Here is a 17,187-nt window from a genome sequence, read left to right on the forward strand (position 1 = left end):
AACGAAAACTCTCTCTGTAAACAAGGCAGAGCTTCGTTCTGGCAAGGGGGAGTGATGGATTTTGCAGAGCAGGGAATAAAATCCTTAATTTTCCCTAGTTAAAGCACCTAACACAGTAGACATAAACACTGGCACACATTTAACCCTTTGATCACCCTAGATGTTTAACCCCTTCCCAGCCAGTGGCATTACTACAGTGACAGTGCATATTTTTAGCACTGATCACTATATTAGTATCACTGGTTCCCACAAATAGTCCGTTAGTGTCAGATTGTCCGCTGCACAATTGCAGTCCCAATATAAGTCACTGATCACTGCCATTATTAGTATAACAAAAATCCAGTATATATGCCAGAGTTTGCAAATGCTCTAACTTTTGTGTAAACCAATCAATATATGCCTATTTTACCAAAAATATGTAGCAGAAACCACATTGGCCTAAATTTATGAAGAAATTCTTTTTTTTTTACATTTTGTTTTTGGATATGTTTAATAGCAGAAAGTAAAAAATATTGTCCGTCTTTTTTTGTTTACAGCACAAAAAAATAAAAATAACTAGTAGTGATCAAATACCACCAAATGAAAACTCTATTTGTGGCAAAAAAAGTGCATGCATTTTATTTGCGTAGAGCGTTGCATGACCGTGCAGTTCTCAGTTAAAGTAACGCAGTGCCGTACTGCAAAAAATGGGCTGGTCATGAAGGGGTTAAATCTTCCGGAGGTCAAGTGGTTAAAGTTAAAATGAGGTCACAGTTTACATTTGATTTAAAAGAATGGTTGAGCACACACTGTTCTGTTTATTTTACTGATGCATAATCTTTTTTTAGTAGACTAAAATATTTTCCACCCAGGTTAGATTGAGGATAAAAAGATTATCCTAAATCAGGTGATAAGTGTTGTACCTTGGTCATGATTTCTGAAGATTTACATGAGTTAAAGGATCATCATATCCTTCCTCTTACACAACAAGAGCACAAAGTACAAGGAAGGTCATGAACTAACTGACCATAATATGGGCCCAGAGCCAGAGTTCCCATTTTGTTGGCCTTCACTGGTTTACAAGCTTTAGCTATTACCCCCTCCCTCTTTTGAGGGCTAGTATTGAGTCCCAATGTGTCTAAATTACCCATACACAAACCATGTATTTCTCCAATAAAGCATATTTCGACCCATTTCAAATCAATTCCATTTTTTTTAAAGATATTATTTGTGCAAATATATAGAAAGCAGTGCAGCGCAAAACCAATAAGAATGTGTAATCATTAAAATAAAAATAAATGTGATAAAGTCCAAAAGGTTGGAAATCCAATTTGCCAAATCTTAGGATTCTTCACCAGGTGATGATAAACAAACCAAACTTAAAGTGATCCCTCCACCAGTAAGGATGGGTACTCTCACCTCCACACATGGACCACTGTATTACCAGATGGTCAGATAAGCAGGTATGTCAACAAAGGAGACCAGGGAGCAGGGTGGTATTTCAAATCCTCATATGTCAGCCATGCACATGGACCCGAACTGCCAGTGTTCTCCAGACCTGCTCTGGGTCTCAGCTGTGATAATTAGTGATGATCAGTTCTCAGCTCCCAGGAAGTCACACTCACTACAATCACCTGCAATGTGCACATTAGGTGCACCACAACACTGTAAGCCCTCACAGTTAGTCTTGGTGGGCGCTGGAACGCCCTACTGTGAAATATTAGATAAATAATTGTAATTACACGCCCCTGTTGAACAGGGGCAGAAAAATTGGGCCTTAGGCACCGGTGCAACACTGCAACCCCTCACAGATAATGTAATTGGAGCGCAGCAAAGCGCCTCATGCAAAGTATTGCATCGAAAATTGTTATTACACGCCCCTGTTAAACAGGGGCAGAAAAATTGGGCCTTAGGCACAAGACTGCAACCCCTCACAGATACTGTAATTGGAGCGCAGCAAAGAGCCACATGCAAAGAATTGCATCAAAAATAGTTATTATACGCCCCTGTTAAACAGGGGCAGAAAAACTGGGCCTTAGGCACTGGTGGCGGTGCCACAACACTGCAACCCCTCAGAGATAATGTAATTGGACCGCAGCAAAGAGCCACATGCAAAGTATTGCATCCAAAATTGTTAATATACGCCCCTGTTAAACAGGGGCAGAAAAATTAGGCCGTAGGCACTGGTGGCGGTGCCCAGAACCAACAATGTTCTTACTAGCTATCAGCAAGATCATTGAAGAGGAAAAGGATATTCAGTCAGCAGCATAACAGGACAGTCACTCAGCATCAGCATAGGCAGTCTCCAAGGGATCTGACATTTCCCAAAAATTATTCAGTTACATCAGCATCAGGTGCTTGGTAGCTGGTGTTGATCCAAGCCTGATTCATTTTTATGAAGGTCAGTCGATCGACGGAGTCGGTGGAGAGGCGTACCCTGTGATCGGTCACAAAGCCTCCAGCAGCACTGAATGTGCGTTCTGAAAGAACGTTGGATGCAGGACAAGCCAGTAGCTCAATTGCGTACTGTGCAAGCTCTGACCCAGTAAGCCAGAGGATTTTCCGTGGGGAAGGTGTCCAAGTCTTATCTTGCCCCTAGGTACTCCCGCACCATATAAACCAGACGCTGGCGATGGTTGCTGGAACCGGTCATACCTTGGGGCTGCGGACTAAAAAATTGTCTGAACGCATCGGTCAGACGGCCACCTTCTCCATCGCTCCTTCTTTGAGTCACCGAAGCCTCAGCAACATGTTGTCCAGGACCATTTGGTAATCCCCCAGGTTCTGGGAACGCGTTGCACAGACCTTTCTGCAAGGCCTCCCGAAGATGTTTCATCTTCTGCTCCCTCTGCGATGGCAAGATAAGCTCCGTAACCTTACTCTTGTAACGTGGATCAAGGAGAGTTGACAGCCAGTAATGATCCCTCTCCTTGATACCACGAATACAAGGATCCTTACGCAGGCTTTGCAGGATCAGAGAGGCCATGCAGCGTAGGTTTGCTGAGGCATTCGGGGCACAGTCCTCTGGGTCACGGAGGACGACAGGATCCGCAGCCACCTCATCCCAGCCACGTAAAAGTCCATGGGTTCCTTGGGACTGTAAATGATCCCTTGAAGACTACTGCTGCTGATGCTGAGTGATAGGCTCCACCTCAATGCTGATGATACAATCCACCTCCTCGCCCCCTTCCTGTGTGCTAGGCGGGCAAGCAGGACCACTGTCTGGATAAAGGGGGCCTTGAGAGGTAAGGAAGTCCTCCTCTTCCTCCCTCTGTTCTGCCTCAAGGGCCCTGTCCATTATTCCACGTAGTGTGTGCTCCAACATGTGAATAAGAGGGACAGTCTCACTGATGCATGCACTGTCACTGCTCCCCATCCTTGTGGCCTCCTCAAATGGTGACAGGACAGTGCATGAATCCCTGATCAAGGCCCACTGGCATGGGGGAAAAAAACAAGCTCCCCTGACCCAGTTCTGCTGCCATATTGGCACAGGTACTCATTGATGGCCCTCTGCTGCGTGTGCAGCCGCTGCAGCATGGCCAATGTAGAGTTCCATCTGGTGGGCATGTCACAATTAGGCAGTTCTTGGGCAGGTTGTATTCCCTTTGGAGGTCTGTCAGCCGAGCAGTGGCATTATATGACCTTTAGAAATGCACACAGACTTTCGTGGCCTGCTTCAGGACATCCTGTAAGCCCGGGTACCTGCCCAAGAACCGCTGCACCACCAAATTCAGAACATGAGCAAAACAGGGCACATGGGTCAGTTGTCCCTGTCGCAGGGCAGAGAGGAGGTTGGTGCCATTGTGGCTAACCACCATTCCTGGCTTAAGCTGGCGTGTCGTCAACCACCTCTGAGCCTGCCCCTGCAGAGCTGACAGAACCTCTGCCCCAGTGTGGCTTCTGTCTCCCAAGCACACCAGCTCTAGCATCGCATCTCTTTGCCTGCATTCCTGCGTAGCCCCTCATACGCCTACGGAGCATGGCTGGTTCCGAGGACACATCAGCACAGGAAGAGGCCACAGAGGAAGAAGAGGAGGGGGTGGAGGAGAGAGGTGTGTCTCAACCGGTAGGAGTGTTTTGGAGGCGTGGTGGCGGAACAACCTCCAACACTACTGTACCTTGCCCTGCGTCCTTCCCAGCTGACAGCAGAGTCACCCAATGCGCCGTGAAAGAGAGGTAACGTCCCTGTCCATGCCTGCTGGACCATGAGTCTGCGGTGATATGCACCTTACCACTTACCGCCCTGTCCAGTGAGGCATGGACATTGCTTTCCACATGGCGGTAGAGAGCCGTAATCGCCTTCCATGAGAAAAAGTGGCATTTGGGAACCTTGCCACTGAGGTATCGCACATTCCACAAACTCACGGAAGGGGGCAGAATCTACCAACTGAAAAGGCAGCAGTTGAAGTGCTAGCAATTTCGCTAAGCTAGCATTCAACCGCTGGGCATGTGGATGGCTGGGAGAGTACTTCTTTCGGCGCTGCAGCAGCTGGGGCAGGGAAATTTGGCTGGTACAATCTGACATCGGTGTACCGATAGTAGATTGCCCGCATGTACTACTAGGTTGTGACACACCTAATTCTACACCTTTAGTCCTATCAGTGCAGGCTTCCGAGAGGACTGAGGGTATAGTGGGGTTGGAGATCCCAGCTGATGAGGGGCAAGGGGAGGTCCGCTTTGTTCTTTGGTGTGGGTCTTTCAGGTATGCTTGCCAACAAACTGCATGGCAGGTCGACATATGTCTGGTCAAGCATGTGATGCCCAAGCGGGTGATGTTTTGGCCACGTGAGATACGCTTGAGACATATGTTGCAAATAGCAACGGTGCGATCTGATGCACATGTCTCAAAAAAGACCCACACCAAAGAACTTTTGCAGTAACGTTGAGACACAGCAGCGCCCTGCACAGGTGTAGCTCTGCGATGTAATGCAGTTGGTGTGCTGCCCTTAAGCTGGCCCCTGGAGGGAATCCTGCCTCTTTGGAGATGTGCCTGTGCCCCTTCCTCCTCCTCTCTCCTATCAGGCATCCACGTAGAGTCAGTGACCTCCTCATCAATGTCGAAAACCTGGCAGTATGCTGCAGCTGGGGGAACATGACTGCCAGATTGCTGTCCCTCTCGGGCACCCCCTCTCTCTGGGCTCACATTACTGCCTTCCTCTATCTGTGTTCCATCATCGGAGCCTTCAAAACGCTGCTCATCTTCATTAAGCATGTACCCAACACTGTGTTGAAACAGTTCGGGGGACTCCTCAGGAGGACATGGTGGGACTAGGAAAGGAGTAAGTGATGCCATTGAGCAGAGGGAAGAGGACGCCTTGGCAGCTAATTTGCCAGACAAAGTACCCTGAGCCTGGGTGAGAGAGGATGAGGACGAGGATGAGGATGGCTTGGTCATCCACTCTACCAATTTGTCTGCATGTTGAGACTCAACCCGGCCAGCTCCCGAAAAGAAGGACGAGCGTGTGCAACGGCCACGTGCTGAAGAGGATGCACCGTGTCCACCACCAGCACTGTTGCCTCTAGATGCAGAGCCTGCTTGCCCTTGTGACTCTCTGCCTCTCTTTGTTGTCCTTCCAGACATTATAATGGCCTGAAGAGGACAAAATCAGTACACACACCTCGTAGCTTTAGGTGCAAACTGCAGAGGACACGTGCAGTACACACCAAGTAGCTTTATGTGGAAACTAATAAGCACACTTGCAGTATACACCAAGTAGGTTTAGGTGCAAACTACAGAGCACACTTGCAGTATACACTAAGTAGGTTTAAGTGCAAACTATACAGCACAAGTGCAGTAAACACCAAGTAGGTTTAGGTGCAAACTATACAGCAAAAGTACAGTAAACTCCAAGTAGGTTTAAGTGCAAACTATACAGCACAAGTGCAGTAAACACCAAGTACGTTTAGGTGCAAACTATAAAGCACAAGTGCAGTAAACTCCAAGTAGGTTTAAGTGCAAACTATACAGCACAAGTGCAGTAAACTCCAAGTAGGTTTAAGTGCAAACTATACAGCACAAGTGCAGTAAACACCAAGTACGTTTAGGTGCAAACTAAATAGCACAAGTGCAGGAACACCAAGTATGTTTAGGTGCAAACTAAACAGCACAAGTGCAGTAAACGGCAAGTACGTTTAGGTGCAAACTAAACAGCACAAGTGCAGTAAAAAGCAAGTACGTTTAGGTGCAAACTAAACAGCACAAGTGCAGTAACACCAAGTACGTTTAGGTGCAAACTAAACAGCACAAGTGCTGTAAACACCAAGTACGTTTAGGTGCAGTAAACAGCAAGTACGTTTAGGTGCAAACTAAACAGCACAAGTGCAGTAACACCAAGTACGTTTAGGTGCAAACTAAACAGCACAAGTGCTGTAAACACCAAGTACGTTTAGGTGCAAACTAAACAGCACAAGTGCAGTAAACAGCAAGTACGTTTAGGTGCAAACTAAACAGCACAAGTGCAGTAACACCAAGTACGTTTAGGTGCAAACTAAACAGCACAATTGCTGTAAACACCAAGTACGTTTAGGTGCAAACTAAACAGCACAAGTGCAGTAAACAGCAAGTACGTTTAGGTGCAAACTAAACAGCACAAGTGCAGTAACACCAAGTACGTTTAGGTGCAAACTAAACAGCACAAGTGCTGTAAACACCAAGTACGTTTAGGTGCAAACTAAACAGCACAAGTGCAGTAACACCAAGTACGTTTAGGTGCAAACTAAACAGCACAAGTGCTGTAAACACCAAGTACGTTTAGGTGCAAACTAAACAGAACAAGTGCAGTAAACACCAAGTATGTTTAGGTGCAAACTAAACAGCACAAGTGCAGTAAACACCAAGTACATTTAGGTGCAAACTAAACAGCACAAGTGCAGAAAACACCAAGTACGTTTAGGTGCAAACTATACAGCACACGGGCAATACAACACGTTAGAACACTGTAGCTAGCACAATCTACTGCCTGACAAATAGGAATAGCTGATCTAGCTAAACTATACAGTGTATAAATATATGTACAACTCCTGGGATGTATATATATATCCTCTACACACTGTAAATTTAACTAAACTGACTAGCCTGCCTGCTCTATCTAGTAAAAACGACACTATCTCTCTCTCTCTCTGACTGACTGATCTTTTCATTAACAACGCCGCAACACACTACACGAGGCCGCCTTGCAGGCTGCCTTTTATAGTGTGGGGCGTGTGCTAAAGCCCTGAGCCATAATTGGCCAAAGCCACCCTGGCTTTGGCCAACTATGGCTCTCCGTTTTTTGCACGATGTGATTGGCCAAGCATGCGGGTCATAGTTCATGCTTGGTCTATCATCAGCGCGCAGTGCCGCAGTGAATTATGGGCCGTGACGCGTTACTCAAATTTGGCGCGAACGACCCGTTTTGTTCGAATTTTGACTAACAATCGAACAGGCAATGTTCGAGTCGAAGCTCATCCCTATTCAAAGCTTGTATTTACTCGACATACTGAACATCACATGACACGACTGCATATTCCTGTAAAAGTAAAAATACATAAGTACACTAATATTCTTTGAAAATCATTGATTGCTTTCTATTTTTGCTTTTACAGGAATATGCAGTCGTGTCATGGCCACATTGGGATTATAGGCTTAGAGGTTTGGTCCCATGTCAGATTAGAAACTGTAGGGGAAGGACTAACACGCAGAGTAGACAGGTTGACTTTGAGCTCTGGTACCACACCACAGTTTCTGACAGTGAGAAGCTTCATTCCAGGATGGTTGGACAACAGTTGAATGATCCCCCGTGTTGTCTTATGAGTTTATGTGAAATCTCCATTAATAGATGTAAAATATTGTAATTACGAATATATTTCATTTAGTTTGTATCTATGTAGGGTCTGTAACATAGCTTCACAGAAGCTATGTTACAACATCATCTGGAGGTATCTCTATAAATAGCCATATATATGCCCAGGTATATATGCACAATTTCACCAGGACTCCTATCGGGCCATTTGCTGATAACATCCGTTTGTTCATTGGATGTATGTACTGTTATTAATCTCTTCTTATATAAAGCTTGTATTATTTCTAAACTGCTGGGCACCTATATATTTATGCTTCCTGATACATTAGGTGACCGCAATATTGTGTCAATCTCGCTGCATTTCTCGGCGAGATTGACCACCTACGAGCCCCGTCGTGGGAACCAGCGCCAAGCTGGCTTGCCGGGAAGGAAAAAAGCCAACATACGTCCGACTTAGAAGTGACGGCTTGGATTCCCGCCAATTCCAGACACTGGCCCGGATTCAGATAGAGATACGACGGCGTATCTTCTGATACGCCGTCGTATCTCTGAGTTGCGACGGTCGGATCTATGCGGCTGATTCATAGAATCAGGTTCCGCATAGATCTCCCTAAGATCCGACAGGTGTAAGTGACTTACACCGTCGGATCTTAGGCTGCAATCTCCCGCTGGCCGCTAGGTGGCGTTTTGTTTTTTGTACGCGACGAATATGCAAATGAGGCGTTCCGCCGATTCAGAAACGGCCGTCGTTTTTTCTTTTTACGTCGCTTGCGTTCGGCTTTTTCCGGCGTATAGTTACCCCTGCTATGTGAGGAGTATCCTATGTTAATTATGGCCGTCGTTCCCGCGCCGAGTTTTGAATTTCTACGTCGTTTGCGTAAGTCGATTCAGAATACGGTTGGACGCAAGTTACGCTCACGCCAAAACCAATGACGTCCTAGCGACGTCATTTGGAGCAATGCACGCTAGGAAATTTAGCCGGCGGCGCATGCGCAGTTAAGTCGGCGCAGGGACGCGCCTGATTTAAATAGTACACTCCCCCTAGCCGCGGAATTTGAATTCCGCCGGGGGATTTACGATACGCCGCCGCAAGTTTTGAGGTAAGTGCTTTCTGAATACAGCACTAGCCTCAAAAACTTGCGCCGGTGGATCGTAAATCAGATAGATTACGCGGATCTAAAGTAGGGAAATGCAGTAAATACAATGAATAGTGGGGGTACATTTCAGTAGATGAGATTAAATACATTCTTGTTTGTGAACCTGAATTACATTTCAAATTTAACAGTCTTTCACATTGTCACCAGTGGATTTATAAAGCATTGAGCCCTGACTATAGCTAGAAAGCAATATTTGTTGTAGTTCTTGAACACTAGAGGGAGGTATCACACCATTGTGCCTGAACACATAATAAAATATGATAATTGTAGAACGCATTCAGTACCATGCAATCAACAGCTTTAGGATTGATGTACATGGGACATTTTTCATTTTTTTTCGCGTTTAGCCTCGTTTGCGTTTAGAAGCGTTTAAAAAAATAAGGAATAAAATAGTCAAAAATGAAAAACGCCTGTAAACAAAACACGGCTAAATGCGAGTTACCGCATTTACAAGCTCTGAGTCTGCCTGAGGAGAGCCAAGAGAGGCTGGCAATCCAATAGGGTCTCGACCAACCACCTGGGATCAAGGTAACTGGGTACTGAGAAGCCGGATGTCGGTCGCCTATCAGTCGGTAACCTAACTACAAACTACCTGAAGGAGATCCAGGCGCAAAGTCTGTAAAGGAGGATTATCTCCGCTGTCTCAATTCTAAGGAGGGTCTGTGGCAGAGACTTTTTCCCTAAGTTCCAGGTATACTCCGGCTGCCAGGTCAGTGAGAGAGGCCTGTCCAGGTACACTAAACCCACTCTGGCCAGAGTGGCGAAGAAAGAAAGTGTTATTGGGAGCAGGACTGTTTCCCTATTGCTACGCCTGAATCTGCTGTTTTCTCCTTCTGCTGAATCTCTACTCTTAACCACAAGTTTTGTTGTTTTTACCCGGCTGGGTAAAAAAGAGCACAGAAAAAGACTCCTGTCGTGGACATTCCGTTACTACTACTTTCACCATACACCCCTAGATGGTGGAGGAGCCATGAGGTAACATGCCACCCAAAACAAACCAGCAGCTCCTTTGGGGGTAGTACTACATATATAGCAGTACCCCCCAGCAGACTCAGCTGTAACTGGGTGCATGCCCAACCCCCCACCTCCTTTTACAATAGCTCACCTCAGCACCTCAGGTGGCGGTGGACACCCCCATTGCAATCTGCCACCCCCGCTCATTACAGCACCATCTCAGTGCCAGGGCGTGTGGCTCAGTCTCTGGTACCCGGTATACCTGGGCGGCAGCTGGAGGGGACAAAGTGTGCAGTGGTAGCCGCACCGCTCCAGGTGGAGAATAGATTGCAGCTCAGCAGAGCAGTAGTGAGAGAGGAGGAGGAAATCACAGGCCAGGTGTGGCCATGGTGCAGAAATTGTTCCGGCAAAAAAAAAAAAAAAATGCCAAAGGAGGCCAGAACTTTCGGGATGCTGTCACCCCTTGCACCCCCCTAGCAACGCCACTGAGAAAAGCTCATTATCCCTGCTAATTGAAAAGCTAGGGCTCTAATTCAGCAGATAGGTTGGAGCTCTGCAGAGAGATGGCAAGAATGCTTTTCTACAGCATGCTTGCAGCAATCAGGCTTTGAAAAATATAGCTCTGTAATATTAGTAGCTACAACAGACAGACACCTTGTGGTTGTATTCTTTTTTTTTTTTTTCTTTATTGAACGTTTTTAAATGAAACGTGACATAACAAGCATTACAGATAACTGAAATAATGAAGAAATCTTATCATCTGTATTCCTGAGCTATATACATATAAATTATAACTACATATTTAGTTACTGCTTGGCTTGGGAAGGAATTGCACACAAGCACTGCATGTATCCTAAGTCAAAGGGAACCTGTATATGGGAAATATGTAGGCTGCCATAGCCGACCTTTCCATCTGCCTGGCTGTCATTGCTAATCTCAAAACTTCAATACATTCAAATGCACTTACCCAAAACCTTACATGCAGCTAAAGATGTTTGGCTTCACTGGCTACATGCTTTGTCTAGGTCAGTAATGCTAGAGGCAGCCAGGCAACTAATATTTTCAAAGTAGGTCAGGAATAGCAGCCAACACATTTTACTGTTTTTTTTAATAATGGTATTGGGAATTTCACATATTCCATATCCATAAAGTGCAGGGACTCACAAATTGTGGACCTGTTTTCTTAAATGACCATGGATTACACATCGCATTCCAGTTATCCAGATAACGCTGCCTCAGACCAGGATGAAATTTATTTCCACCAGTTCATAGCCCTGTGATATAGAAAAAAAAGGTTACATTTCAGCAAAAAGTGCTTTTCTTTACAATAAAACTCACCACAATCTGACTGTACAATCTCCTTTAGATCCATCAATAACTATGCAATGTGAGGGTACAAAATTAAATGACTGGACGGTCAAAGTACATTCTCATTTTACCAATTCCTTTAAACCTAAAGGAGATCATATGAAGGTTGTACAGCCAGGTTGTTACGTGTATGGGGAGATGGTATACTTATACACATTACGATGAGGTAAGCTGACATACAGTGGGGATCGAAAGTTTGGGCACCCCAGGTAAAAATTTGTATTAATGTGCATAACGAAGCCAAGAAAAGATGGAAAAATCTCCAAAAGGCATCAAATTACAGATTAGACATTCTTATATGTCAAAAAAAAAAGTTTGATTTTATTTCCATCATTTACACTTTCAAAATGACAGAAAACAAAAAAATGGCGTCTGCAAAAGTTTGGGCACCCTGCAGAGTTAATAGCTTGTACTGCCCTCTTTGGCAGGTATCACAGCTTGTAAACGCTTTTTGTAGCCAGCCAAGAGTCTTTCAATTCTTGTTTGTGGTATCTTTGCCCATTCTTCCTTTCAAAAGTCTTCCAGTTCTTTGAGATTTCTGGGCTGTCTGTCACGCACTGCTCTTTTAAGGTCTATCCATAGATTTTCAATTATGTTGAGGTCAGGAGATTCGAAGGCCCTGGCAAAACTTTCAGTTTACGCCTCTTGATGTAATCCACCGTGGATTTTGAGGTGTGTTTAGGATCATTATCCATTTGTAGAAGCCATCCTCTCTTTAACTTCAGCTTTTTCACAGATGGCATCAAGTTACCATCCAAAATATGCTGACATTTTATTGAATCCATTTTTCCTTCTACTCGTGAAATGTTCCCTGTGCCACTGGCTGCAATACAACCCCAAAGCATGATTGATCTACCCCCATGCTTAACAGTTGGACAGAGGTTCTTTTCATTAAATTCTGTGCCGTTTCTTCTCCAAACATACCTTTGCTCATTCCGGCCAAAAAGTTCTATTTTAACCTCATCGGTCCACAGAACTTGTTTCCAAAATGCATCAAGCTTGTCTATATGTTCATTTACAAAGTTCAAACGCTGATTTTTGTGGTGAGGACGTAGAAGAGGTTTTCTTCTGATGACTCTTCCATGAAGACCATATTTGTACAAGTATCTCTTTATAGTGGAATAGTGTACCACAACTCCAGTGTCTGCCAGATCTTTCTGGAGGGATTTTGAATTTCTTTTCTCACAATCCTGCGAGCTGTTCCGTCTGATATTTTTCTTGGTCTTCCAGATCTTGCTTTAACTTCCACTGTACCTGATGACTGCCATTTCTTAATTACATTCCGAACAGAGGATATTGACATCTGAAAACGCTTTGCTATCTTCTTATAGACTTCTCCAGCTTTGTGAGCGTCAACTATTTTCAGTTTCAGTTTTCTAGACAACTGCTTAGAAGAACCCATGGTGCTGATTGTTGGGGCAAGGTCAGATGAGTCTGGGCATTTAAAACCTTTGAGATTGACATCACCTGGTCTTCCCAGATGATGATTGAGAACAATCCAGGACACTGGCAGGTCTCAGCTTTACAAAGGGGGCAGTGCATGCTATAATTTCTGCAGGGTGCCCAAACTTTTGCAGACGCCATTTTTTGGTTTTCTGTAATTTTGAAAGTGTAAATGATGGAAATAAAATCTAACTTTTTTTGACATATTATAAGAATGTCCAATCTGTAATTTGATGCCTTTTGGAGATTTTTCCATCTTTCCTTGGCTTCGTTATGCACATTAATACAAATGTTTACCTGGGGTGCCCAAACTTTCGATCCCCACTGTATATGGAACCAGAGAAGCCAAATCAGTGCTGAGTGCAGTAGCATCTTAAAACAATAATTATCTGGATGATTACCTTCACTCTCAAACCCAGAAAATTAAGGATTCATTCCACAATTTAGCATAATGGGTAAATCTGTATGGATTATCTTTTTTTGCTCCTGGGCAGTGGCAGCTGGTGCTCAACATTTTTGGGGAGGCGCAAACAAACGAAAAAAAAAAAAAAACATCAATTGCAGCCTCACTGTGCCCATCAATTGTTGCCACTGTGCCATCAAACACAGCCACTGTGCCATCAAACGCAGCCACTGTGCCATCAAACGCAGCCACTGTGCCATCAAACGCAGCCACTGTGCCATCAAACGCAGCCACTGTGCCATCAAACACAGCCACTGTGCCATCAAACGCAGCCCCTGTGCCATTAATTGTCGCCACTGTGCCATCAAACGCAGCCCCTGTGCCATTAATTGTCGCCACTGTGCCATCAAACGCAGCTACTGTGCCATTAATTTCCGCCACTGTGCCAACAAACGCAGCTACTGTGCCATCAAACGCAGCCACTGTCCCATCAATTGTCGCCACTGTGCCATCAAACGCAGCCCCTGTGCCATCAAACACAGCCACTGTGCCATCAATTGTCGCCCCTGTGCCCATCAATTGTCACCACTGTGCCCATCAATTGCCGCCAGTTTGCCCCATGAAATGCCACCAGTTTGCCCCATAAAATGCCACCAGTTTGCCCCATAAAATGCTGCCAGATTACCCCAAAATACCACCAGATTGACCCCCCGCCTGGCACATACCTTTCTCCGGTCAGCCACTTATACCCCCTTCCTGCCCAGGCCAATTTTCAGCTTTCATCGCTGTGTAAGTTTGAATGACAATTGCACAGTCATGCTACACTGTACCCAAGACATTTTTTTAATCATCTTGTTCCCACAAATAGAGGTTTCTTTTGGTGGTATTTGATCACTGCTGGGGTTTTTATTTTTTGTGCAACAAATAAAAAAAGACAAAAAAATTTGAAAAAAAATGTTTTTTTCTTTGTTTATGTTCTAAAATTTAGAAAATAAGTAAGTTTTCTCCTTCACTGATGGGCACTGATGAGGCTTCACTGATGGACACTAAAAAGGCGGCACTGATGGGCACCAATGAGGCGGTACTGATGGGCACTGATGATGGGCACTGATAGGTGGCACTGGTATGCGGCACTGATGGGCACTCATAGGCAGCACTGATGGGCACTGAAAGGCTGCACTGGTGATTATGTATGAGTGGCACTGATAGGCAGCACGAATGGGAACCCTAACCATAAAACCCTAAAGGGTGTTTTTTTTATATTTTTCTTAACAATTTGATAAACGTCTTGTCATTGTCCAATATGGACACTTACCTGTCCAGGGCGCCCGCGATGTCAGTAGCCGAAGCTGATCTGTCTGTCGGCTCCCAGATGCTGCCGCCGCCATCTTCGGTAAGAGAATCAGGTTCTCACTGTGCATGCACGAGTGGCGCTGCGCGTTCCCACTGGTCCCTGCTGTCTTCTGGGACCTGTGTGTCTCCCAGAATACAGAGGGAGGGTGGAGGAAGCGCGGGAGGTGGCGTAGGTCAATGCAATCACCGTGGTGATCTATGCCTGGAAGTGGGAGAAAATACCTGTATTACACAGGTATCTGCTCCCTCTCCCCCTGAAAGGTGCCAAATGTGACACCGGAGGTGCAGAGGAATCCAAAAAGCGGAAGTTCCATTTTTGGGTGGAAGCCTGCTTTAAGAAGTCACCTACAGCTATCCAAAGAAGATATGTGAAGGTCAAATAAATAAATAAAATAACAATGACCTACCTGTTTACTAAAACTAGAGGGATTTTTCAGGATCTTTGTTGGTACTGGTATTCCTTGCTTCAGCTTTTCTGCAAAATAAAGTAGGTAATCGTGAATTCAGTGCATGGAAGGATGTTTGAATAGTCAACTAAGTATCAAAGCTGGAAGTACTTACCATTTATTTTTGGCAAGAGCATCTGATTAAATATGTGTTGAATCCCCTTCTCTGATGCAGCTTTCTAGAAGGCAATGGGGAAATGCATAGTTTTACATATCAGAGTAAGAACACATTTCATGTCTTCTACTAATTGCAGGAAATTACAAATATCAGACTCCAAAGAAATGGTAAAAATGCTATAGAGGTAATGAGAAAGGTGAGTTTTTTTTAGCAGTGTTGAACCCTTTCATGACCAGAAGCCATTGACGACCAGGTGCCCAGATTAAATTTAGCAGTATCAGCATTCATTGTTTAACTTGAGAATAACTCTAAAACTAATTTGATTAAATCTAGATCAACTTTTCTAAACTCTAGACTCTGGAGCAGGGGTGCCCAACTTTTTGAAGAGCGAAGGCCACTTATGCGACTTAGTAACCAGTCGCGGGCCACAATGAGTGGAGAGGTGGATGGCATGTCCGTGTCTGCTCTGCATATGCAGAGAGGACAAGTACACAGCCCACAATACTTTTTAGCAGATCGTATTAGAGGTAGAATACAAGTCGGTTTATGTCTGCCACTACTTAGAGGTGAATGGAGGGTCCAATTGGTCTGACTGTTGGACTGACTATGTGAAAGGGGCCCAAGGCTGCTTTCACACTGATGCGCTGCGGTTTACCCGCACCACGGGTGCAACGCAGAGTACCTATAGCTTTCCTGCACTTTGCAATAGACTTCTATTATATATCTGCAGGTTTGGTGCACTTTCAGAAAGCTCTCCAAACTCGCAGGTAATAACAGGAGTCTACGGCTCAGTGCAGGTAACCCGCAGGTAAACTGCTCTGCACCTGCGGATCAATTTGAAAGCCGCGCAGTAACCACTGCAAAAAAGATATGCCCAAATATACCCTGTGATTTCAGTAATAAACTGACCTTTACTAAAAGTATTCTATTCTATCCCAGAGCAGGAGGTCGCGGGCCACATCAGAGGGCTCTGTGGGACACATGTGGCCCCCGGGCCACTGGTTGGGCACCCCTGCTCTAGAGGCTGCTAGGGGTTCCTTGAGCAATTTCTGACTTTCAGACAAGGAACCCCTGACAGTAGTTTTTTCAACTATGTATAAGGGATGCATACTTCCTACTGACCAGCAACGTAAGGGCCATTCTTCCCACTGACCACCAATGTAATGACCATTCTTCCCAATGACCACCAATGTAAGGGGCATTCTTCCCACTGAACACTAATTTATGGCTAATTCTTCCCACTGGCCATCAATCTAAGGTCTATGCTCCCCACTGCCCACTGCCGTGAGGAGATACAGTATCACATTAACGGCCAATGTAAGGATAATTGTTCCCATTGAGCACCAGTGTAATGGACCCTTCTCACTGAGCAGCAATCTAAGGATCTAAGGAAGCCTGAGTGCAGCTGTGACCTATTTGCCTTTAGTAAAACAGCCCTAATAACTTTTCATTGCACAGCAATACCTAAAAAGAATGCTGGTTTGCCACCGCATGACACAGCTATTACTGGATTTAATCACTTGGAGCCCGGGCCATTGTACTATGATGGCTCTACAATGCTGGGAGGAAGTCTATTGACGTCCTTGGCTCCTCCAGCCACTGGGGGGCGCGTGCGCGCCCGCCGCATAACTGAGGTGCCGATGCGCGTGCCTGGCGGCCACGATGTCCGCCATCTGCACGCGATCGGCCATTACACAGCCAAGGACGTGGACCAGTGTGTGTAAACACACAGATCCACGTCCTGTAAGGGAGAGGAGACCGATGCTGTGTCCCTTGTACATAGGGACACAGATCGGTCACCTCCCCTCGTCAGTTCCCTCCCCCCACAGTTAGAATCACTCCTAGAGAACACATTTAACCCCTTCCTCGCCCCCTAGTGTTATCCCCTTCCCTGCCAGTCAGATTTATACAGTAATCAGTGAATATTTATAGCACTGATAGCTGTATAAATGTGAATGGTCCCAAAAATGTGTCAAAAGTGTCCCATGTGTCCGCCATATTGTCGCAGTCCCAATAAAAATCGCAGATCGCCGCCATTACTAGTAAAAAAAAAAATAAGAATAAAAAAAATCATAATTCTGTCCCCTATTTTGTGGGCGCTATAACTTTTGCGCAAACCAATCACTATATGCTTAATTGCTTATTGCGATTTTTTTTTACCAAAAATATGTAGAAGAATACATAT

General features: G+C 45.1%; 2 protein-coding genes across 2 annotated transcripts in view; one reads left to right on the top strand and one right to left on the bottom strand.

Annotated features, from left to right (window-relative positions):
* Nucleotides 1-17,187, top strand: part of LOC120918789 (BPI fold-containing family C protein-like) — a 332,741-nt gene that overhangs the window by 211,759 nt on the left and 103,795 nt on the right. The window lies entirely within an intron of this gene.
* Nucleotides 10,533-17,187, bottom strand: part of LOC120918790 (BPI fold-containing family C protein-like) — a 55,955-nt gene continuing 49,300 nt past the window's right edge. The window contains exons 15-17 of the mRNA XM_040330586.1: nt 15,000-15,063; nt 14,846-14,913; nt 10,533-11,145 (exon numbers count right to left, since the gene is read on the bottom strand). Coding sequence (XP_040186520.1) covers nt 11,107-11,145; nt 14,846-14,913; nt 15,000-15,063 — 171 coding nt within the window. The 3' untranslated portion in view covers nt 10,533-11,106. The remainder of the gene's footprint in view (nt 11,146-14,845; nt 14,914-14,999; nt 15,064-17,187) is intronic.

The sequence above is a fragment of the Rana temporaria genome, chromosome 12 (assembly GCF_905171775.1).
Source record: "Rana temporaria chromosome 12, aRanTem1.1, whole genome shotgun sequence".
NCBI classification, from domain to species: Eukaryota; Metazoa; Chordata; class Amphibia; order Anura; family Ranidae; genus Rana; species Rana temporaria.